Genomic DNA, 23,651 nt, shown 5'->3' with positions numbered 1-23,651 from the left:
ATATGCTGCCACTGACCTTGTCGGGCCGAATAGCCCTTAAAAAGATGGTCATGCTGCCGTGCCTGTTCTACTATTTTGTTGATTTACATCTATATATCACAAAGCCATTTTTCCACACTCTGGAACGGTTGACAGGCGACTTTATATTACATGTGGAAATATGCAGGGTAGCTCTCGCCAGGCTCTATCAACAGATCAGAAAGGACTGGGAGTACAGAATTTTCAACAGTACTACCTGGCTTTGCAGCTGCAATGGGTGGACCATTGGTTCACTTGTTGCCAACTGGAGGACACCACCACTCCACGTGCAACTTTTTTATTTTAAGAACTTTATGTATAAATTTTCTACAAAACTTGAGCAGTCATATACAGAATCCTTCGAGCAATATCCAATGACATAGTTGCAGTTCACGCATGAGAGTGCCAAGCACTTAGCAGAGTAAAATACACAGGATACTTTTCATGGCCCAGCAGTGGATTCAGCAACATATAAAAATTAGGGTTAGGGTTGACACAAGCACCAGGATTTACATACTATTATCCCCATCAGACTCACTAGACGGCTTGCAGCCTGACCCTGTTGGATTCAACAATTCCCTACACAACTCTCTCACGTGGGACCTTCAGAACATCCTGCACCTATTCCATCCTCTCACCAGGGAGCCGCTGCCTCACCCTCTACTACTGCAAGTCGCTGCTTCCGTAGGGGAGTCTTCCTAACCCAATCATGTTCATTTGTCACAACGCTTCTCCTGATATGGGTGGCGGGTGGCGGGTGCAGGCATGTTTTAGTAACTTCAGCTTTGAACAGTTGATTGTTACAGATTCTACCATTATATGTGGTAGCTCCATTACAGTCAACCTGCCTAGGCAGCACAGTATCTAATTGCTTAGGGATGTTTACACACAACACACTCTGAGTTGTCTGATGTAATTATGTTCAGTGATACGGTAATCATTCTGATGTATTACGAACGTGCAAACTGTAATGTATGCTGATACATGTAACTGTAAATGTTTGAAAACCCACGTCAATAAAAAGATTTTTTTTTTTTAAAAGGAATTTGAGAAACGTATCAGTTTGTGGGTGTTCACAAACTCTGAAGCAATCAATGCCTTTAACCTCCTGCTTCCAGTGCTTAATTTAAGTGCCAGGGCTCTCCTCAGGAGGCCACTGCAGCTTGCACCACACGCCAATGCTAATACCAACAGAACTACTAACTATCACACTCTTACAAGTGTAACAATTCCGACTTTAATAGTCATTTTTAATGTCTACCAAATAAATAATTGACTGTTTTTGTGGTCATCTCAGACAGCAGGCTACCTTGTGGCACACTGCCACAAGTTCTGGTGTTGACAAATCAAGTGCCGGTGCCGAGCACCAGAAACCACTGGCTCAAATTAAGCACTTGCTTCTTCCCACCCTCGTGTGCACATCTGTCCATATTCACGAGAGTACGCAGCAGTAGAACTATTTACACCCGAAATATATTCCTTTGTGGACAGCTGTCAAGCGTAAATGTGTCCATTTTCGCACATAAAGGGCTTTGTCAATCAGGCCCATACTATTCTAATGTCCTAGGAGCACAACATTGAGCATAGTGGTTATTTTAATTTTAGATGCAAGAAAAATATCCAATGAAACGTGTCCCTATGTTGCTTCCTCATGTTTGAGGGTTTTAGCCTCATTCCCACAACGGACATCTTTCGAAATACTGTCAGTCTGAAAAGTCTGAAAAAGGTACCCTTTGTTGACATTAACTGTTGATGCTGTGTGGGAGAAACAAGTTTCCAATAGTTCATATCCTGCAACAATTAAATATACCAACCAAGAAGAACCAGAAATCAAAAGTCAAATGACACATGGCGACTATGCACTCATTTTGTTTATTAACCATATCCACACAAAACAAGATTTTGCAATGATGTACAACCAGTCACTAGGTCTTTGGACACACAATAGATGCACAGATGTAAACACGTTTTTTGCATTTGGTCCAAATATATTGCACTTTTGAGTATTCAAATATATAATTAAAATTTTAAAAACACAATACCTTATCTGTCATTTGAAAAGTGTTCATCAGACAAAAATCTTTGTTTTTCTTGTGATACACGTTTTACTATGGTAAGTATACACAATCGTTTTAAATATCTTTCAAAAATATTGTATACAAAAATAAAAGGTCATTAGCCTTGACCTCAGGATTTAAAAATACTTTAAACTTTAACAATTAACCGATTAGCATGCACAACTACTATAAATAATGTTAATATTTCTCTCTTACACACACGCGCACACACACTTTTGCTGTCATTTAATTTTTAATTTAATTTTTTTAGCTATCTACTTTTTCTGTCATGAAATACTGCTACCGTGGAACTCCTCTCTAGGTTTGAAAGACTATTCCTTTTGTTTGATTACTTTAAATTATATGTTATCTGCTCCCTATTCTTTTCAGCTGTCAAAATTTTCGCCATGGAATTTTCCAATGTACTGTATGTTCACACTCATTTTATTACATACTGGTACGGATTAACAACAAACACCCTTCTCCATAAATGAATACTTACCCACCACTTTCACCCCACACAGTGTTAGTGAGAGGGCGAATGACTATGAAGTTGCTGTTTCAGCACTCTTGTTTGCACCTCATTTTTTGCGATCACAGGGAATAGAAGGTGCCAGGTGAAAAGGGAGAGAGCAGAAATATACGAGGCAGGTTGCAACTTAGAGACAGATTAGGCAAAAAGCCAATAAATATAATACATGCTAACGTGAAATGTTTCTTTGGCCTTAAAACTAAAGCCCGTTGTTGTACATTATAATATGCTGCTCTGCACCTGATTAAATACTCTTGAGACTACACATGAGCCATGGGCGTTTTAGTCATTAAATAATAAACGCTCAGACTGCTTAATTTCTATGAAAAAGTACCAGTGTCAAACATTTTTGTTTGAGGATTGTTGCACTCCACTAGCACCAATTACATTTTGCCTTTTGCTTCAAGTAATTTTAACACAGTGTTTCCCATTCATGCTGAGATCTCAGCTTGTTCCATGTCAGTGGGGAGTAGTTTGTCAAGATCTGGAAAGCAGTTGATAGGCTACCGACGTGGGTCAACTTGAGAGATGTGATTTATTTTGGCAGGCTACTTTCATGTTCCTGAAGAGAACAGTGTGATTGGAGCAGCAGGCCCTTGCACATTTGCACATTTTGTTGTTGTCTCGACAGGTGTTGTGGCTGTTCCTGGAAAATGGAGAGGACTTATCTGCCCGTATGGTCAGTGGTTGCACTGCAACCCTCTGCTTTGAGTGTCAATGACAGTGTCTGTTCCAGACAACATTTGGGCATCACTCAGACGCACAATGCGATCTACCTAACCCCAGTGATTCAAGTGAGAAAATGGTAGCCGTTTCTTCTTGCTTGTGGGTGGGTAGGGCTCGGCAGAGGTGTTGCTTAGAACCTCCCTGCAGGTTACACTAGAAAATGCATTTTCCTGCTGTTTCTTGCATAAGTGCTTTAACGTACGTAGCACAGTAGACTTTTCACCATTACGTGCATAAAATTAAACACCAGTAAAAAATTGAAGTCCCAGGTCTCCAAAATTAATCTTGCTGTTGATTCTAGCAAACTCTGGCACAAATTAATTATTTGGTTCACATCTGTTAGATTTATGCAGTCACTGTTTACCGCATCTGAATTTGATATCAGAAAAGATGTGTCAAGGAACTGTGAATTATAACACCATGCATAATTACAAATCGGTTTTGGTTTTGAGTAGTCAGATCAGACATTAGACCGAAGAGTTAAAAAAAACTTAAACTTGCTTATGGCACAGGCCACTAGCACTAAAACATTTGTCATGTATTTAACAGGGTAACCCATTTGCGTACGCTTGAATACACATCTTCCCTAATCACATTTGTTTTAGTAATGTATATGACTCACCGTATTATCTTTGTGTAACAGATATCAATAATATTGTTTATACTGTAACGTGCAATTTATCCAGATTTCACTATTCTGATCTGAGAAAGCAGTAAGTGTAGTCAAAATATATATATATATGATCCCCTTTGAACTTCAGTCATCAGCACTTGCTGTAATATGTAAGGATCATGCATGACACTATTTTCCTTAATGAGTATTCCCAAAGGCCTAGCTGGACATGCCTTTCTAGCATATTCGGTCAAATGATTGGCTAAATTTTATAAGCACTGACAAAGTTTTGCAACATTCGCTCTACTATGTTTGGAATTGGTTCTCCAAGATGTCTTCAAGGTAAGTTAGTATACTCATTTGATCTGTTTTTCACTTACAAATGAAGCTTTCTCAGGAGAAGTCCATCATTTTTCTAGTGCTTTTTCTGCAATCTCAGAAAGAGAAAATTAGTCTGCCAGTATCTATATCCAACATTACAGACCAAATCCTTTCATTTGTTTTAAAACATGCAGCCTTAAAAATGAAAAATAACCAATTAACTACATGATCTTGGAGCATGGAAAGTGTGGATGCAGGATTCCCTTCATGTTCAAATGTAAGAGGGAATCACTTGAAATTTTCAGTGCAGTAGTGTACATTTGAATTTCATTCATGTTTCAACAGATAATGTTCTCTTTATATACTAGACCTCTTAATCATCCTTTTAAGTGATTAGGCCAACAACCTTTCCAGTGGTTATCATTATCAAACAGATCACCCAGCACTTTCTGTCTTCACCGTGATCACCTAATCTCTTTCTTGTGGCTTGAGTACTCCTATCTTTTACATTAAAAGGCAAATTCCTTTGCCTTATACTACAAAGTTTTTTTACCAAATATTTTAGACATTTAATCCTAGGCTTAGAAATGCAAAAAAATATGCATATGGTTGGAGTCGTGATTTGGTTTTCATATCTTTTAAGAGTCAGGGCTTAAGGAACAGCTTAATTACCAGAATAAGGCTGGGCCTACATAAACTCCTCTTTTCAAAGACCTTCCCCACTCAATGGTCTGTTAGCTTGAACCCAGAAAATTATTGTGATTAACGGAAAACTAAGCAGTTTACACCCAGTCATTTCTCATATGATGTAATGGATTACCTACAGTTTTACTTTTAGACGGTAATTATATTGTGCTGTGAGAAAAGTCCTTGAAGTGTTATTTAATATATATGGCGAGCCTGTCATTATGGTCAACTATAAGTCTGGATAAAACAAATTTTCTATTGCTAATAAATTTGCCCCAGTTCGACAAATCTGCACAAAAAATAACCTTACACTGATGATCAATCCTGGAAAGCTTTGTAAGCAAATTGGTCGGTGGCAGGCAGACAAAAGTAGTAACACCCACTCAAATAGCCTTGAAAGGTTTGCTGATGTGCTAGGCAAACAACTCTGAATATCTAGATTTATACCACACTTGGAATAGTAGATTGCATTTGGTCTAATTTGCTTTCTGGGATTGCTTTGGTCTAAATTCCTATAGTGTTTTAAAAGAAAATGTATGTATATTCGGGAATCAGTTCATCCACTTAACTTTCAACTGAAAATGAAATATGATTGGTTGAAACTCCTTTTCTCCCATTGGTGTTTTTGGTGGATTATGAATCCGCTATTGACATGACTCTCTAGTCCGGTGAAAATGGAATACATATAATTTGTGAATCTGTCCAGACTCCTTCATATTGGATGCCCAAAAAGACACAATGAGGTCCTGAAGAGAAGGAAAGACACTAAAAAGAAATATAGGAACAAAAGGAAGCTGGCCACATGCGTGTCAGATGTCTATTACCTGCCCCCAAAGACCAATAGATATATGTACTCCAGGAAGGTTCAGCAGAGGACTTGGCCGAAAGCCATGACCTTCCCTCAGAGCCCACCAGGCTTGGCTTTGCACACAGGGGAGATGTGTAGCAAAATACAAGAACGTGTCCAAGTATAACATAAGAATACTAAACACATTCAGTGATAAACCCTTTTTAAGTGGTAGTTATTGATCTCTGATAAAATGAGTAACTCGCTAACACTATGAAAATAAACAACATAACAGTTCATCAGAAGAACAAGTTGTAATTCTGATGCAAAACTGCTGACGTTTCCTAGTTAACATTAGCTACACAACCATAAAAACACCCAGTGCAGCTTACATGATCTAACACTTGACATCCCCAATGACAACATCAACAATGAAATCCATGGGGGAGGAGCTACGCTGGCAAACAAGATGGCTGCTTAGGCTCCCGGCTCTGCCGACCTCCGTATCCTGCCGGATGATCCTGTCCATTATCCTGTTTTAACGCCCTACCTCCGTGTAGATGAACTGTTCCGCACTCCGATGGTATAATCTTGAAATTTTGATCGGCTTGTTTGACGGAGTTGCGTCGAGTCTAAGTTTGTGGCCTAGTCCAGCGGGGAAGCCGGGGCCTCGAGTATTTGCATAGCCGGGTTGCAGTTCAACAACATCGGCCGAGTGATTCAAGCAGGGTCCGGTCCACCGAAGTGGAGGTTTCTTTTTCGCCCTGGATTTGTTGGCGGTCGTCTGACTACTTACCAATGAGGGAGGAGTGACTTGTGCGATATCGACTGTGGGTGGTGGTCCCCATCCCGCGGACCCGGGTTTTTGCTCCCGCCTGGGTTCAGGGGGTCGGGGGCTTGCCTGCGGTGTCGACGAGCGGATTACTGCCGCATATAACAAAGTCACCCTCCGACACTGCCCGTTCATGGTCCTGTTTGTTCCCCCGGGGGTACCGGAGTCACCGGGGGAGGTGATCACGATTGGTACCGGGCCGGAGATGACGGACCGAACGGAGCATGAGCTATCGCTGAAGTCAGTATTGACAGCGCTCGGGGCGTTTCATTCGTATATGGATGCCCTGATACAAAAAATGAATACGGGCCTATCTGAGATGGTGTTTGGGGAACCGGACCCTGCTTCACTGCAGGAACAACAACCGGCTGCGATTCAAGCAACGGCCATTTTGATTCTGTGCGAGGACTCCGTGAGGAAACAAGTGTCGAAACCCTTGGGTGATGCTCCTGAGAACTGTATTCCTGAAGTTATGAGCACATCGCTAAGCCCTCCATCATTGTTAACTCTGGATGTATCGATTGACGTTCCCCTCCCGGAGCCTTTTGTTGTTGACTATTCTTCCACTTTGTTTTCATACTTTCCTGTCTTGGTGACCGGACGATTGCCGGAAAAACTACATTGAGACTATCCTTCCAGGAGGGAGCTCTTTTGTGCTACTGCAGTACTCGTGGACTCACTGACTTCGAGTAGTAATGGACTGATTCCTGTTGGATTCCTTTTCCACTTTGATTCTCTCGTTGGCATATTAGTCTTACTGGGAGGGGTTCATGTGATGGTTCGGAGGGGTCAAGGCTGAGATGGATTGACCGGGGCGGTTGGTTTGGCTCAAATGGGTGTTTGATCTGTAACTGTTGGACTTACGTGAGGGTGGGCGGTGTATTATGGCTCCCCCCAATTTTCTTCTACTATGGTCTCTGATACATTGTATTTTACTATAGGGGGTGCAACCTCTCTGGCAGGGGGGAAAAGGGGCTGGGAGCCTATACGTATATGCCCTCCCCCATGTTTTTCTCTTTTCCATCTTTGGAACCTAGTTAGTTGGGGCGACAGGCACGCTGCTAGTTGGGGTTAGGCGAAAGCCATATGCAGGGGTGCAGGGTGGGGGGGATGGGTTTATTATTTTCTTGGTGTGTCCTTTTTCTGTTTCTCTTTCCTTAGTCTTTCCTTTTTTTAAATTCTAATGTCCGGTGGCCTCGCTTCTTTTATTATCCTGATTATACAGAGTGGGCGGGATTGGATGGCTTGTGCTTAAACTGTTTTTTGATTGTATTGTTGCAATATCTTTTTTAGACCTATCAACGCAGGCGCATCAGGAATCCTTCTGTTGCTCCAAGTCTATCCTGTCAAACTATCTGTCCAATCCATTATTGTGTATGAATGTATGGCACCGGATGTGTCTATTTCTTTTTCTTCTTTGTTTTAAAAATAATAAAAAGATTTTTTTTAAAACCAATGAAATCCATATTTTTATGTCAGGACCAGATGCGTGGATTATGCATAACTCTCTTCACTTTATTTCACAGCAGCCTTTACGAAAGAACATCACAGAACTACTATTGCCATGAACCTTTGGAATAGGAAAAAAAAATGAACCTAAAACAGTGTGCGCCACTAGTCAATCAAGTCCAGAAAACAGCCAATCAGGACTCCACATGGCGTAATATACATCATCACCATATCCCCACAGTCCTCTTTCTTTGCTGCTCTCAGTCAAATTGAGTAGATTCTTTCTTTACCTCTATATTTGCGTTAACCCTTTGTTAAAAAAAGGTCTTTGATATTTGTTTTTGTTTATTCAGTGCCGTTATTGGTCATAATGCTTTATTGCTGAACAAGCCACCTCCTCCACGACCTCCTGCGGTTGTCCGATTGGATGGTGCTGCTGAACCTGAACGGTACTTATCTAGCCATCATGATCTTTCCATGCACTGCTGGTTTCTTAGGTTTTGCTGGCACGGCCAGACAAACAAGTTTGCCACCCAGCCTTTCAGACTTTTTTCAGCACCATGGTGCTTCACAATGGTTCTCAAACCGGTTGTGGAGTACCTTCGGATCAAGGGATTCACCTTATCGTCTATTTGGATGACATGCTTCTCATGCTTCAATGGTCACGCCAATTGTCTCTTCAATTTGCTGCAGGATCTGGGGTTTCTCATCAACGACAAGAAATCTCTGTTGGGTCCCTTTCAATCAGTCACTTTCCTGTGTTTTGTACAGACTCGTTCAGAGCCACTCTGAGCCTTCCCCATGCAAGATATCCAAAATATGACACAAGCTGCGCAAGTCCCTGGCAAAGACTCATGTTTCCCTGCGACAAATCACCCGCGTAGTCAGCCTCCTTGCCTCTTTCATCCAGGTGATATTCCCAGACCTGTTCCATTACCGCCCCCTTCAACGGTTAGAGGTTGCCCATCAGTGCAAGGACTACAGATACCCACAACGAGTAGCCCTCTCACAAGAAGCTAAAAAGGAGATAGGCAGTGTGCTTGCTCACATGGAGGCCTGGAATGGCAGGGCGATCTTCGGGTTTTCCCCGGATATTGTCATCAAAGCAGACGCCAGCAGATCAGGATGAGGCACTCGGTGTGGAGATTTCTATACAGGAGGCGTTTGGTCATCTCTGGAACAGAAACTGCATATCAACTGCCTGGAGCTTCTAGCTGGCTCCTTTGCCGGCCAGTGTTGGACCAAGGACACAATTCAGTCATGAGTCCTTCCCAAGATGGACAATGTATCTGCGGTGTGTTACATCAACCACTTGGCAGGCATGCGGTCAAAGGCACTGTCAGATCTGGTGACCAGCTTTTGGCAATACTGCCTTCAGCACCAGGTGTCGGTCACGGCTGAGTACTTACATACCCCAGAATTAGGTGGCAAACAGGCACTCCGGCAATTTGTGAGACTCCAGCCTTTGGAAACTGCACCCGGATGTCTTTGAGTCCTTCCAGAGGATTTGGGGGCTGTTCTCTATCAATCTGTTTGACTCCTGATTGGACAATCAGTTACCTCATTTTTTCAGTTGGTGGCCAAACACAATGGCGGTAGCCAGGGCAGCCTTCCTGCAGGACTGGAATCCGGAAAAGGACTACGCATTTCCCCCCTTTGCAATGATCACCTGGGCATCTGCCCTCATACGCCATCAGGGAGTGGATGTGGTCATGATTAGCCCGAGTTGGAGGTCTCAAGTATGGTTTCTGGTTCTTCTGGAACTTGTCTTGCGATTTTCCGCTGCTGAAGGGCTCCCTTACCTTGATAGCATGACGGAATTCAGGGGCCGATGGTCGTCCCCAGACCTTATGCAAGAAGCTGAGGACCTTCTCGCAAATCCATGGTTGGAAGCACCGTCAAAGGATACTGATCCGCTTGGCGAGACGGATTAGTTGGTGTGTGTGACGGGGTTGCGATCCTGTGGGGGCCGATGTTGTCCAGGTGTTGAATTTTCTCTAAACTCACAAAAAGAGAAGGAACTATGCCCATTACTGTGCAAACACAGCCAACTGGAAACCTGGAAAATATCCCCTTGGTGATTGTATATTTCAAATGAGTGGGAGAAGGATAGAAAAGGTGAAAATCAGTTATAAACCAGAATCTGAAAGCAAACCTTCAGGAGTGTTAAAGACTGCCCTCACCCACTAAATAGTGGCATGCTTCATCATTGGGCCGCTACAATTACCCTGGTGCAGACCAAAACTCAGGGTGGAGCTCTGATTGTTTTGAGAAAGAAGAGAAAGAAAATGAGATAGTCCTCCAAAATGAGAGATCCCAAAAATGCAGAGAAAAGAAAATACTGGAACTGTCTTAGTGGTAACCTTTATACTCACTTTATTCATGGTCCCACTTGACAGGGTTAAAAATAATGGTTGGTTGTGTAGGAGAAGTTACCTCTCCAACACCCCTTCTGCTCCTACCGACATATTTCAGCCAATCATCCTAGCGGGCCTCTGGCCTTCCTTAGGGTCCTGATCCCTCTAGGTATGCTTTGAGAATTTCAATACTTTGGCTATAGTCAACGCTTTAAACAATACATTTTTGCCTTACTTGGTTCATGCAGAGTAACCAGACTCGTCTTTCTTACCCGAGTTGCATTAGTACTTCTCTCAACTCGGGCCGGAGTGGGAACACCGCCCTGTACTCACACATTCATCAAGGGTTCGGCTTCTCCCGAAGCCACACTCAACCCTCCGACGTTGAATTTTCTCTCCTCCCAAGGCGGCTTGGCTTATCGTTCCGTGAACACCTTTCACTCAGCCATCTCTGCTGGTCTAGTGCCAGTTGACAGCTCCCTGGTTGGAGAACATTCTCTTGTATGCCCCCTTCTTAGAAGCATGAGGCTGTCTTTTCCCCCGGAACCATGATACTCGGTTCTCTGGGACGTTAACCAGGTTCTCAACCTGTTTCTGTCCTGGCAACCAAATACCTTCCTATCCAAGAAGGAGTTGTTGGCGAAGTTAGTGATGCTTCTCTGCCTTATCTCATGTGGACGGGTATCCGACGTGTGAGCCCTAGAAATCATGGGCAGAACCTCTGGAGTTTCCTTCACAGTCAGCAGACGCACTAAGTGCCATATCGGAGGGATTTCTTATCTGGCTTTCCCTGAGGCTAAGTGTGATGTGGTGCTTCAAGGCGTATGAGGAGATGACGGAAGAGTTTAGACCTCCGGGTGAGTGTTAACTTCTCATATAACTACGCAAACCCCACAAGGCAGTCTCCTCCCCTATGATAGCCCGTTAGCTAAGGGGGGTGATGGAGGAGGCAGGCATTGTTTTATAAATGTTTGGTGCTCACTCTTCCCGTGGAACCATGCCTTCTAAGGCCTTTAGTCTGGGTGCAAGGTTGGAAGACATGAATGTGGCAGACTGGTTCCACCTACAAAAGGTTCTATTGCAAGCCTGTTTTTGATGTGGCTCAGTTGGTGGTAGACAAGCTTTGAACATATATAAACCTCGCATCTGGTCCTCAACATACAATGGAAAATTTCCTAGCTGTTGTATCCGAAAGTTTCAATTCTATTAAGGACTCTGAGGAGAGGATTATCCTACCCCGGAGTGTTGCATTCCGACTCGCTCCCCCTGGCTGCTAGGTACCTAGGGTTTTTACATAAAAGCAAAAAAGAGAAAGAGTTCGCCAAAGTGAAGAATGGGAGAGGCAAAGGTTGTCTGACTATGATTGCACCTTGTTTTTCTGCTTATCTGTATCAATATTCTGCTTGACTGGCTATTAACATTGTTTTTCCATCAAAATCGACCGGCGGGTAATCACTCCTGTTTATATTCCCTAGGCTCGTACTCCGTCAGACAGGATGCTTAAATCTGGAAGGTCGCTTGGCTCACGCTTCAAAAGAGGACAGTGGGGATATGGTGATGATGTATATTACGGCATGTGAGTCCTGATTGGCTGTGTTCTGGACTTGATTGACTATTGGTGCACACTGTTATGATCTTCTTTTTGTTTACTATTCCCAAAGGTTCATGGGAATAGTAGTTCTGTGATGTTCTTTTGTAAAGGCTTCAGTGAAATAAAATAAAGAGAGATATGTATAATTCTTGCCTCAGAGTCCTTCATAGATTTGAAACTTTCCGTTACTACAGCTAGGACATTTTTTATTCTCACTAATGGCAACTTCCATCACATCACAGACTCTGAAAGCAATTACACTTTTACAAATATGCAGACTGACTGGAATACAGCCCATGTCCTGGGCATGATACGTGTAATTTACATCTGCATATGGATTACCTGTGATTGAAACTGCGGTAGCCTTTCATCTCTATGAAATGAAAAATGTACAGCTACATCAGTTTGAGGTATTTCAGTGGTTTTTAGGCAGCTGGATCATTTACTAAAATGCCAGTTGAACTGATATTTTTAAAGCATTTGTATATGGTTTAAATATTCTTTGTTGGTTCTTGATCTTAATTGAGAACCACCACTTTCCCGAATGACAGTTTTGTCATTTAACATAATAAATATATAATGGACAAAAGAATATATATGGACACACTAGAATCTAGGCAAGAACCAACTGAGGCAAATCCAAATTATTGAAAGATACTGGGCCTCATTTATGAAAAGCGTTGCATCACTGGGGAACAACTGTGATGCAACACTTTTCATTTTGCCGTCCTTGCGACACCGTGGATGCGCCGTATTTACAGTGCGGTGCTGCATGTCCCAAGGATTGCACAGAAAAATTAGAAACCCTGACGTATCTGGTGGCGCAGTAATGCGCATTGCTGGAGTGTGTCTGTAACCTGACGCAACTCCAACAATGTGTCACAACACATGGGGCGAGTCCCATGAAAAAGGCCCCACACAACTCCTTACACCTGCTTGAAGCTGGCGTACGGATTTGACGTAGTCAAGTCGAAGAAGTGTCGCAGTGAGATCTCAAATTTTACTGCACTTCTGCTGGGCGTTTTTTTACCGGGGAATGCCCACCCTGCATACATTATACTTGACGTAGGTATAATGTGTAACCCTGGGCACAATACTCCACTATGCCAATGGAGTATTGGCATAGTATGGGGAGTTTTGCCAACACGGCGCTCCGCTGGGAATGCAAAGTTTAGCAAAAAACTCTGACTTTGTGGCGTAGCGGAGTTTGCCGTGCTACCCACCCTGCTTTCTGGCTTACCTGGTCACGTCTCTCCTCCTGGCAGTCTCCACTTCTCTCCACTCCAGGCTCGTCCGACTCCCTAGACGCTCTACGTCACTCTTGGGAAGACTGCGCATGCGCAGCTCTTGTGAAAACTGCGCAGCGCACGGAAGCACCGGCCTGACCAGGTGAGTCTGCAGCAGCCTCGGGGTGGGTGGCAGCAGGGGGCAGTGCGGAGCGGAATTCTGCAAAGTGGCACTCAGCCAACTCAGCCCACCCTTAATAATGAGGCGCAGGCTTTGTAAATAAGGTGCAGTGTGGCGCTTTGATTACGCCACCACAGGGTCACTGAAAAGTGACGCAACAGTGGTGCAAGGCATTCATAAATAAGGCCCATTGAGACTTTCAAAATATTATTTTTCTAGGTTTGCATGGCTCAAATAAACATAGTAATTGAAAAGCGTAGACAGGATCCACTGGAACATCGCAAATAGATCAAGGTAGTCAAGGCACTGGAAAAATATTTTATGCAAACAAAACTCTTTCTCGTATGTGCTGCTGCTTTGGGTTTGCGATATGGTCTATAAGTGTGAAGAAATAAAGGGGCATATTTACAATGCCCCTGCTGCACTTTTACACTGCCGGAGCGTCACTTCTGTGATGCTCCCGAGGCTGGTCCATATTTACAAGGCAACCCAAACCCACCCAGCATGGCTTTTCATGGCCTTGTAAATATGGTCAGCGTGAAAGGGGCATTTCATTGATGTTGCTGTGGGTGTTTCCACGCAACACCCATGGTTTATAACACTGCCCCAGATTTGCAACATAGCGTCAATCTGGGTCAGTGCCAAAACTAACCCCTTGTCAAAGCAGGCGTTAGAAGGAGAAATGTTTACATTTCTCCTTGTTTTTTCCTCTTTTCACGTGTACGGCATTCTGCAGCACACATAGAACAAGGAAATCGCCTCCTTTGATTGTTTTTGTACAGTGAGGTATCCCTTCCTGCATAAAATCAATCATGCCAACAGCACAGACACCCTTGCACTATGGTGCAAGGGTACCTGCATTGGTGTTTGGCTGCAATTTGTGCGCAGGCAAGAAGGACAGGAATGCTCTGTATCTTGTAGATCTCGGGCTGGACTGTTCTCATGGGGCACAGGGTCAAGACTGATTTGCATATGGCTGGGTTCAAACTGGAATGGCGAGCCAAAAAACGATGGATTTAGGCCCAGATCTTTGTACTGTGGTGAATGTATGACATTGTTTTGCATTCTGTCCATCAACTGTTTTTTTTGTATCTTGTAGATATGGCTCATTCCTGCCCTTTTCTTTTGACGTATGGCAGCACAGCTAGAAGGCTTGCGGCGCTGCCACACACCAAAATATTTTACGTATATTTGTTCCAAAGTATCCTAATGAAATGAAATTATTGATTTTGGAAGATCTAATGTGGAGCAGCTGAATATAGAAATTCAATTACAATTAGTGTTCATTTATATTCAAAAAATGGGATTGAACATATTACAAACTCTTAGACCGACTTTGACTTCGGATACTAACTTTCTTATTTTTATATTTTAAAACTGACGAAATTGCGAGCCTACAGGTTACCACTGGCCTTGAAGATACTGCTAAGCTTTAATTCGCTTCGTTCACAGCCAGAACTAAAACAGTTTGGTTTTCTGCATTTGTGAATTTGGGGGGCTTGTGCATGTTTTAGCTTACCTATATTTTGTTTACGAAGTACATATTGCTTTTATAATGAAACTTTCAGACTGAAACTATATTTATAAAACTAAAATTCAAAACCGGCTAACTCCTCACTCACAACACAGTGATGTTAAAATTATGACATTTGCTTGTGTGGGGGTGTTGATTTGGTGATCCAGTTTCATAGCATTTTCAAATTAAGAACCTTGGGGAGTGACATAAATATTTTATTTGTGGAAACTGCAAATGCATTCCTTCATAGGAATAGGACAGCTCGCAGTAAGAAGTGTTGGTTCCCTTTCAAGGAGATTTAAAAAGAATGAATATTATGAGCATACAGGATACACAAATATTCTCCAAACAGCAAAATCATTTTAAATAAAATGGTCTTTGAGCCTTAAGGATTTAGTGTCGGAAATTGAGTACAGCAAATTCTGAATTTGTCTTGCTCGCCTTGCTTCCATCACCATCTTCCGAGATAGTTCTTTGGCTGCCTGTTGCTCTGCACGTTTCTGTAACCTTTTTCTCCTGAGCCACCTGAAAAAATAAAAAATAACACATGAGCACATCCTACAATATAATTAGAAATATTCTGTTGCTATTATCTGGGATAAGGCAATTGTGTCTCAATTTTATGAAAAAATAACTCTAGATGGCTACTGACTAGAAATTTCCTAGCTGCATCATGTTGCGAAAAAAAAACCTTTCTTGAAGGGTCTTTTTATAAAATCAGGCACAAAGTATACACAACTGGAAGAAAGCAATCCTTTCCCAGCTAAAAAACCTCTTGCAAAAAGGCCAAATTTTGGAGGGTCCTCCGCCTCCAGGCAGGAGCTGTTATATCAAGGCTCGGTGGACTCTGAGCTCTTTCGAGCAGGAAGCATGTTAAGACCCAATGTGCCAGTAAAGCGATCCTAAGCAAAGCCTCTGGAAATTTTTCTGGCTGAGGGCCTTCACAGCCCTCTGGGAAACCAGTGAGGTACAAGTTATTCTGTCTGGAACGGCCTGCCGCATCTTCAATTCTGACCGCTTTTCTTATGTGGTGTTTTGTAACTTCTGTACCGTCTTGTGCAGAGTTTTATCCATGTCTTATAGTGAGGATATATAGTTTTCTGCCATTTTTACCCTCCCAGATGTATTGCATAGGTCTTTTCCTGGGGTGGCCACATCTGTGCCCAACCTTACAATTTTTTCTTTGAGGGACAAACAGCTGGAATGAATGGCCTGAAAAATCATCTCGGTATTTGAGCAGACTCCTTCCGCATTTGTCTTATTGCCAGGTATTTTTGGGTTGACAACAGTGGCAGCAACACTAGTGGGTTCCATGTTGGGCTGAATGGGTTTAGCAAATGTATTAATTTTATCCTTAATCATCTTGAGGGGCAGCACTGCAGAATAGTCACGCTTGCATCCGGAAAGTCTGGATCTCGATATGTCCACCAGACAGACTCACCAGTTGCCTAAAAAAAATGGGGCTTCCCACAGTGTGCTTAAAGGTCTTATTCTGTAGCAGGCAAATTCGCAGCCCCATCAGGGTAGTAGCGCAGTCGAGGAAAAGGTGGTTCACCCTCTGACCGTTCCATGGGAGCTCGCAGTCCAGTCCAGGTAACCCCCTATAGATAGTAGTCAATGTCAGCTATTCTATATACGAGACAGAGCTCCATCTGATCTTCAGTCCTCTTCTTTCCCGGGCATCGGCCAAATGTTTAGTCCCTGTCATGGGATCCAGCATTTATAGGTTCTGCCAGCATTCCTTGTTTAGTCCCCCTCAGGTCTCCAGTATTCTCCCTACTGGGATCAATGTTTATTCGAGGGGGGAGCGGGAGGCAGTGTCCCACCTCCAGTATTGCCTGCCTGAAGCAGCTTCTGCCACCCCGCACTGCACAATCATGTCCCCTCATAAAAGTCCATAGCTCTGATACCTATCTGTGACAGCGGAGAAGGAGCCACCCAGCTTTGAATGGCCACATCCTAGACACGGAGGCAGAAAGTAGAGAGACATGGCACAAACCTTTTGGGCTGGTTGGCGGAAGTCTGAATGTCCCTGGAGGGTCGGGGGCCTTGGGGGATTTTGCTGGTCATCTGCGCCTCACTGCTAAAGCAGCCCACCACAGTGCACCCGCCATCTTGCTTGGTCCGGACTCCTCGTTCCTTTGACGAAAAACCCCATAGGAGGGGTCCCAGTGGTCCTAAATGCATATCTCACTAATGCGGGTGTCGTGGGCAGTTTTAGACCATGAGCAGCAGCCATTGTCATGTGCAGAAGAAGGATGATAAAGGACGTTATGGCATTCGTCCGGAAGATCTGAGGAAATACAACCACCTCTTTGCACTGCTGTCCATGCCCTCCAATGTTACCACATTTAAAACTAAATGATCTGCATAGCGTCCCAAACTATGTACATGTCCAATGTTTTGACAGTGGGCGAGTTCCAATAGGCAACTTGGAATAAAGAATGCACAGCTATTTTGACTATTCGTCACAAATTAATTCATTTTAAACAAATGTATTTCCTTTTATACTCTAGAGTTTATTTTTCTTGTTTTTAAAAGTTATTCATTGAATGTTCACAAAAATATATACAACATAACATTTCATAGTTTACATTTCCATAATTGATATAACAAAATTAACCGCGTAAATAGCATATGTTATACAATGTGAGCATTTGAAATCGGCGCCCAATGCATTTCGGGATGACTGTCCCTTCATCAGGGGAAAACAATCAGACGTCTCCTTCCGTGACTGGCCACCATGCGCCAAAATCTGCAGTAACCCTGTTCTCAATATCCGGGACCCTGGAGACAACCACCCCACTGTGTTCTCTGTGAAACCGCTCTCGTCTAACTTCACGTGTCCTTGCATCTCCGTGTCCAATGTTAGAAATCGGGGTCTCTAGTTGGCAAGGGTTTGCACCTTTGTCCAAGTAGGGACCCTTCCTTCTAGTCAGGATAAGGGAGTTACACTCCTAAAATAACCCCAGATAACCCCCTTGGTAGTTTGGCACGAGCAGTCAGGCTTATCTTAGAGGAAGTGTGTAAAGCATTTGCACATAACCAACAGTAATACAGTGAAAACACTTCAAACAGACATTACACAAGTTTTAGAAAAATATTCAATATTATATATATATATATATATATTCCAACCTCGCTCCAATAGAACAGGTAAGAGCCGCACCTATTATGGTGTAGAAAAGCTTTATTTTGAACTGGCGTTTTCCTAATATATTTCGATCACCTTGACCTTCATCAGAGGACAGCCATGACATGACAAAACTACAAAGCGCACCAACCTTTCGCTTACAGCGTATTCAAAGTTTTTATGCCCCCTGGTGAACACCTTGATGGTCAGGGCTCGGGCATGCTGGTATGTGTAGAGCACTGGAGTCTCTCCGATCTTTCCCTTTGGTGGGCGATGTCTGTCGCATTTGCTTCACCATAGTCCCCAAGCAGTCAGCCTTTCATGCTGCTGGGGTCCGTGCCAAAGTCCCGTCCTTGGCGGCAGCCCGCTGCCCTTTTTGCTTGTGCAGTCATCAAAATATATATATATAACAAGACCAAAACGATAAAAATCCACAACACAGTACTTAGAAATCTTCAGTCATCAAAATAGGCTTGAAATATAGTTCCTTGAAGACGATAGCTCCGTCTGGGGTTATCACGGCGTCATAAACAACAAGGGACTGACTAGTAAATCAAATCAGCCAATCATGGAAACACAATTCCATAACAACAATTTACAACAGGAGCACTTGCACTTCAACACTTAACAGCAGTGAGAAAGTGCGCAGAGACACTAAACCAGAAAACACAGATTCAAAACTGGGAGGTCAGAATCAAAAAGCCTGGGGAAACACACCAACAGATGCCAAGTCTAACATCTAACAATACTTAAAAGCAAGAAACTAAGGGCCTGATTAGGACTCTTGTATTCTTGTGACCTCCAGACTCGCGGTGGCCTGCTTAAAGTATTACGACTTAAAAAGTTGTTGAGGGAGAGGCCCACCGGCTGCACCAGGGAACAGTCATTCCCTGGCGGTGGTGGAGGTGAGCCACAATGTAACATTCCCAGTGTGACTAGCGCCGTCCAGCTGAGCATATTACGAGTTCCTGCACTGCCAACCATTTAATGGCAGGATAACCGCCATAAAAAGGCTCTCAGTGGAGGAACAAATGGGGCCCTACAGGGCCCCCATACCCCCCCCCCCCACCATGGGGATACATTCAGTGGGACACAACATGTGTCCCCCTGTCTGTATTCCCCCAAGGTTCTAGGACGGCATGGAAGGTGACATCAATGCCGTGCTGGAACTATTTTGCAATGCCTGTTTTTTAGGCACCGCTATGGGAAAGGCAAGGACCGTCTGCCATACACAAGTTCAACTCGTACTATGCAGGCGGTCCTTGCCTGGGTTTGGTGCAGCTGTGCAGGCGGAGACCCGGCGCAACTGCGCCAAACTCGTAATCAGGTCCCAAGACTTCATCCACTTGGCCACAAGTGACACTCTTATCCAACAATACTGAAGATGGTTTTAGGCGCAGCAGACGCCAGAGGCAAACTAACTTATTTCAGTCATCTTGCCAATATACAATGCATTCTGCCTAATACTAACAGCCTTCTTAATGGATGTATAAAATATTACATTATTTCGAGGACAAATGACCAAAACTAGATGTACTTCTCCACTGATAGCAAAATGAAAACAACATTTAAGTAAAATGACACAAGTTGAGATGTATATTTCCTGACTGCACCTAGAGTTTTTGAAAAAAGGCACTGAGCGGGATGTAAAACTGCTGGGCATCATCAGGTAGTTGTGGTGTGCTCTTCCTTAATAGAGCAGTGACAGTTTTCCATGTTACTAGGCTACATTGACCTTCTTTAGTCTTATCCTTCCATTAAAAAAGGTTTAAGAAAGAGTTTTTTTTCTTCACTCTTCTGCTTGCGATAGGCTGTCACCATTACCTTGTTTTGTTTAAAAAATGCTTTCAAAAAGTTGATTGCATGTAGTTTCCATGAATGGACAGATCAATTCAGTGCTTTTGACTATGAATGTAGATCCCAAGAAGAAAACATAATACATAACTTGAATCCCCAGATGTGCTCTCCCTTAGTCTGCAATACAGCTTAAAGATCCTAACCACACACTGCTTTTACATGAAGAAAGTATATTTATTGGCCTGGATTAGCCATTGCTGAAAAAGAAGTGCTTGAGCTGGAACAAGTAGAATGAGCAGAACTATCAGCAAATTCTACAGTTTCGAAATAAAGTGTTACCCATCTTATTCAGCCAACCTGTCCAGTTTACCCTTTGCTCCTAAATCCTAGCAACAAAATAAGGGTTGAGATTTCGACTCCCTCTGGCTATAATTTACATTGTTATCGATAACTGTTCTACATTTGGACTGTTAGGTTCATACGTACACTGAAGCAGGTTTTACCTGCAGGGACAAAAGGGGGTGGTGATGGACGGAGCATCAGAACCAATCAAACACTCACACCCAGTCAAACGATCTGGGTTTGATCCATCACCGTTTTTTAGCCCACTCTGCCACCCCAGTTCAGACATGGCTATATGCAAATCAGTCTGACCCTGTGCCTCATGGGAACAGTCCAGCCCGAACTGCCAAGCCATGCCTTCCCTGGACCGGAAACAAGCTTCCGAGGACCGGTTTCTGGCATTCCAGCCGTCTTCAGCCCGGCTTGCTTGAATCCAGTGGCAAAGTGAGCAAGGGACTCACGTCTGAGCATACCCTGCCACACTTATGGCAGCCAAAAGCGGTACAAAAGGGGGTGGTGATGGACGGAGCATCCGAACCAATCAAACACTGCAGGGACCACTTTACTAAAGTTATGTTATAACAAAACCACCACTGCTTCAATAAACATATAATTTACAATTTGCAATAAGAAAAAGCAACTTACTGTTTGAATGCTTGTTCACACTCTTCTTTTCCATGCATGCTGTCTGCTTCTTCTTCTTGCCTTTTTAATTCTTCCATCTGCTTTTCTCTCAGCTGCTCCGTCTGTTTTTTCCTGAGCCATACTTCATAAGCTCCGTCTGGATCTCTTTCCCCATTCTGTTAACACAAATATGTTTAAGAAACTTTCTTACACAAAGGGCAATAGTTTCAAAATTCATTTTCCAAAATTTTCGGAAACGACTTCACTCCAATACATTTTCTAATTCATCCAATGGGTAGCTAAATCTCCTACTGCCCAGCTTGAACACTGTCATTAGCTTAATGAACGTTATCTTCCTGAAGGGTAAACAAATCGTAAACATCCTAATTTCAACTGGTGGCCTTTGTTAGTTATATAGTGTAGCTTCACATCTCAGACAAATTTGCTTCTTAACATATGTACAAATTGCCTAATTAAAATACAGATTTGATAGAACCAGGCTCTTACTGAGAGAAGGGGGAAAGAAGTGCAATAGAAATCTATATTATCAAGAAGACAGGACATTAAAATCAACACTAACATTGAAGGTTTAAAAGAGGGTGACATAGCACCATGTAATATGTGGAGGTGGAAGTGAAAGTGTGTCAAGGACGAAGTCAACAGCTTCATGATGCTCATAAGTGATGTCATCAGTGATGTCACTGACCATGTCATGAATGATGTAATATGTGACATCATCAGCAGTGCATTGCCGGTGCGCGAGTTATAGTTAGCTGAACTAACTATAACAGGGGAATTTCTATGGTTTTGTACGAGAGAAATGTCCAACTTACTATAACGTCCCTGAAACCTATGATTTTTTCAGTGAATTTCTAAGGTTTTTTAAATGTTAATTTCTAACTATAATGTGCCTACAACCTGTTTTTTTTCGGTGAATTTCAAAGGTTTTTTAAATGTAATTTCGAATTATAATGTTCATTAAACCTATGGCTTTTTCCGTAATTTAAAAAAAAAATTAAGTGATATTTTGTAACTTTAATATCCCACAAATAGTTTTTGTAATTTTTTTTTTGTTATTAAAATAATATAATGTCTTCTCTTTTCTTCAAATCTTAAAATATATATATTATTTTTTTGGGGGAGACAAAAGTGTAGTCGCGCACCCATCGTGTACCTATCTCTGTAGGTGTGCGGATTCAAACCGCGCATATTGGTAAAGTCGTGAAGGATGCGCGTTTCAGCCAGCACACGCCGCTTACAGGGAAGGAACTACAACGCTACATGTCTCAGGTCTTCTCTGTAGTGATCTGCTGATGACAGGTCTAGTTGTCAGCATGCCAAAGACACTCCACCACGGCTGGTTTACACCCACACCACACCCATGCAGCACAAGCGTCCCAGGACATGTGACCCTGCTAATAAAAAGGGCCAGGCACACGTGCTCGAGGCCATTCCCATTCTCTATCTAGGTGTGTCGGTGTGGTTATTATGTATGCATGAGGGCCTAGAGACCTACCACATCACATTCCCTACTGCCGGAGGTAACATGATGACGTCCGCACCACAATATTTAATCATAAAGGGCTCATGACTTGAGGTGCACAGAGTTGGTGGCAGCCAAGGCACTTTGGCCAACACGGGCCTACCGCAACGTGGCGATGACTTGAGGGGCATAGAGTTGGTGGCAGCCGAGGCATTTTGGCCGACACGGGCCTCCCACCACATGGCGATGACTTGAGCTGCACTGAGTTAGTGCCACCAGAGCTGAGCGGGTGTGCAGCCTGCGATGATGCGTAGGCCTCGGTACACCATCCTGGCAATCAAGACATGATTTGAATTGTGAACTCGGCTGGAGTGCGTGTACGCCAAAGGCAGCTGGATGTACAGACATGACTCCTCGGCGCGGTGCAGCAGGATGCGCTGGGGCCTGTGTCGCGGAATCCAGCGACGGCTGAGGAGGTTGTTCCGGCACGTGGTGGGCCCTCTTGGAGACACGCCGGTGGCGACAGGTGAGCAGTGAGGTCTGGGAGCGCAGGGTCGGGCATTCCTACGAAGGTTACAACCACACAAACTTCTGTTACAGTAATTTTGTGCAGCATTGATCATACCTGTAAGCATTCCGGTTTGTCCAAGTGCAATACAGTGTACCATATTACGTTTGTGACCATACTAACGCTTGACCATTGTCTTCATTTATCTAACAGGTTTCTGAATACAGAGTATTGGGATTTCCAGGACCATCTACAGTTATTTCGATCCACAAGTTGCCCTGATGATGTTCCCCGTTGGGAATGTCACTCATAGTTTGATGTTTTTAATTCATGTTTTTCTGATAAAGTACTGTTTTTCCACTACTGTTGACTACTAGACTTCATGACCTGGCGTACCCCCATTTCAGTAACTACAATCTTGGATCTGGGGCACAGAGGCGTCAAGCAACGGCTAGGGTTGGGGTTGGTTGTGCAGGAATACTTCGAATTGGGATGAGCGGGTGGTGCGGATACAGAGGCCCTACGTTGCTTTTGTGGACATGCATCCAAGACGTGTGAGGAAGTTAGGTAGGGCTGGCAGTGAGACTCCTCCGACTTTGGCAGTTGTTAGTTGGAAGGTACCAGAGGCCAACAGGTGCAGCACAGCCAGCAGCTTTGTCTGCGGAAGGATGTTGATTGTCCGTTGTGTTGGTACCGTCAGCCTGTAAGCAATGTGGCAGTGTGCACCAACTTGAGATTGGGTCGATAATTCTTTCGCCACTTTTGCAGCGCTAAAGTGCAGATAACTCGGCGATAAGTCCCCACTGTTGGTTTATAGGGTGACTCTAAAACTAGCCCTTGTGTTTATTAGGACTTTGTTGTAGCTACATGC

At 43.4% G+C, this 23,651-nt stretch overlaps 1 protein-coding gene across 2 annotated transcripts in view; it reads right to left on the bottom strand.

The window, feature by feature from the left end:
• Window positions 1–1,871: 1,871 nt before the first annotated feature.
• Window positions 1,872–23,651, bottom strand: part of CCDC181 (coiled-coil domain containing 181) — a 393,765-nt gene continuing 371,985 nt past the window's right edge. For both annotated transcript variants that reach the window (XM_078658319.1, XM_078658320.1), the window contains 2 exons: window positions 20,811–20,965; window positions 1,872–15,418 (listed from right to left, as the gene is read on the bottom strand). In XM_078658319.1, coding sequence (XP_078514445.1) covers window positions 15,256–15,418; window positions 20,811–20,965 — 318 coding nt within the window. In that variant the 3' untranslated portion in view covers window positions 1,872–15,255. The remainder of the gene's footprint in view (window positions 15,419–20,810; window positions 20,966–23,651) is intronic.

Source organism: Lissotriton helveticus, chromosome 8, assembly GCF_964261635.1.
Source record: "Lissotriton helveticus chromosome 8, aLisHel1.1, whole genome shotgun sequence".
In the NCBI taxonomy this organism is placed as follows: domain Eukaryota; kingdom Metazoa; phylum Chordata; class Amphibia; order Caudata; family Salamandridae; genus Lissotriton; species Lissotriton helveticus.
This window is presented reverse-complemented; position numbering and strand designations above follow the sequence as displayed.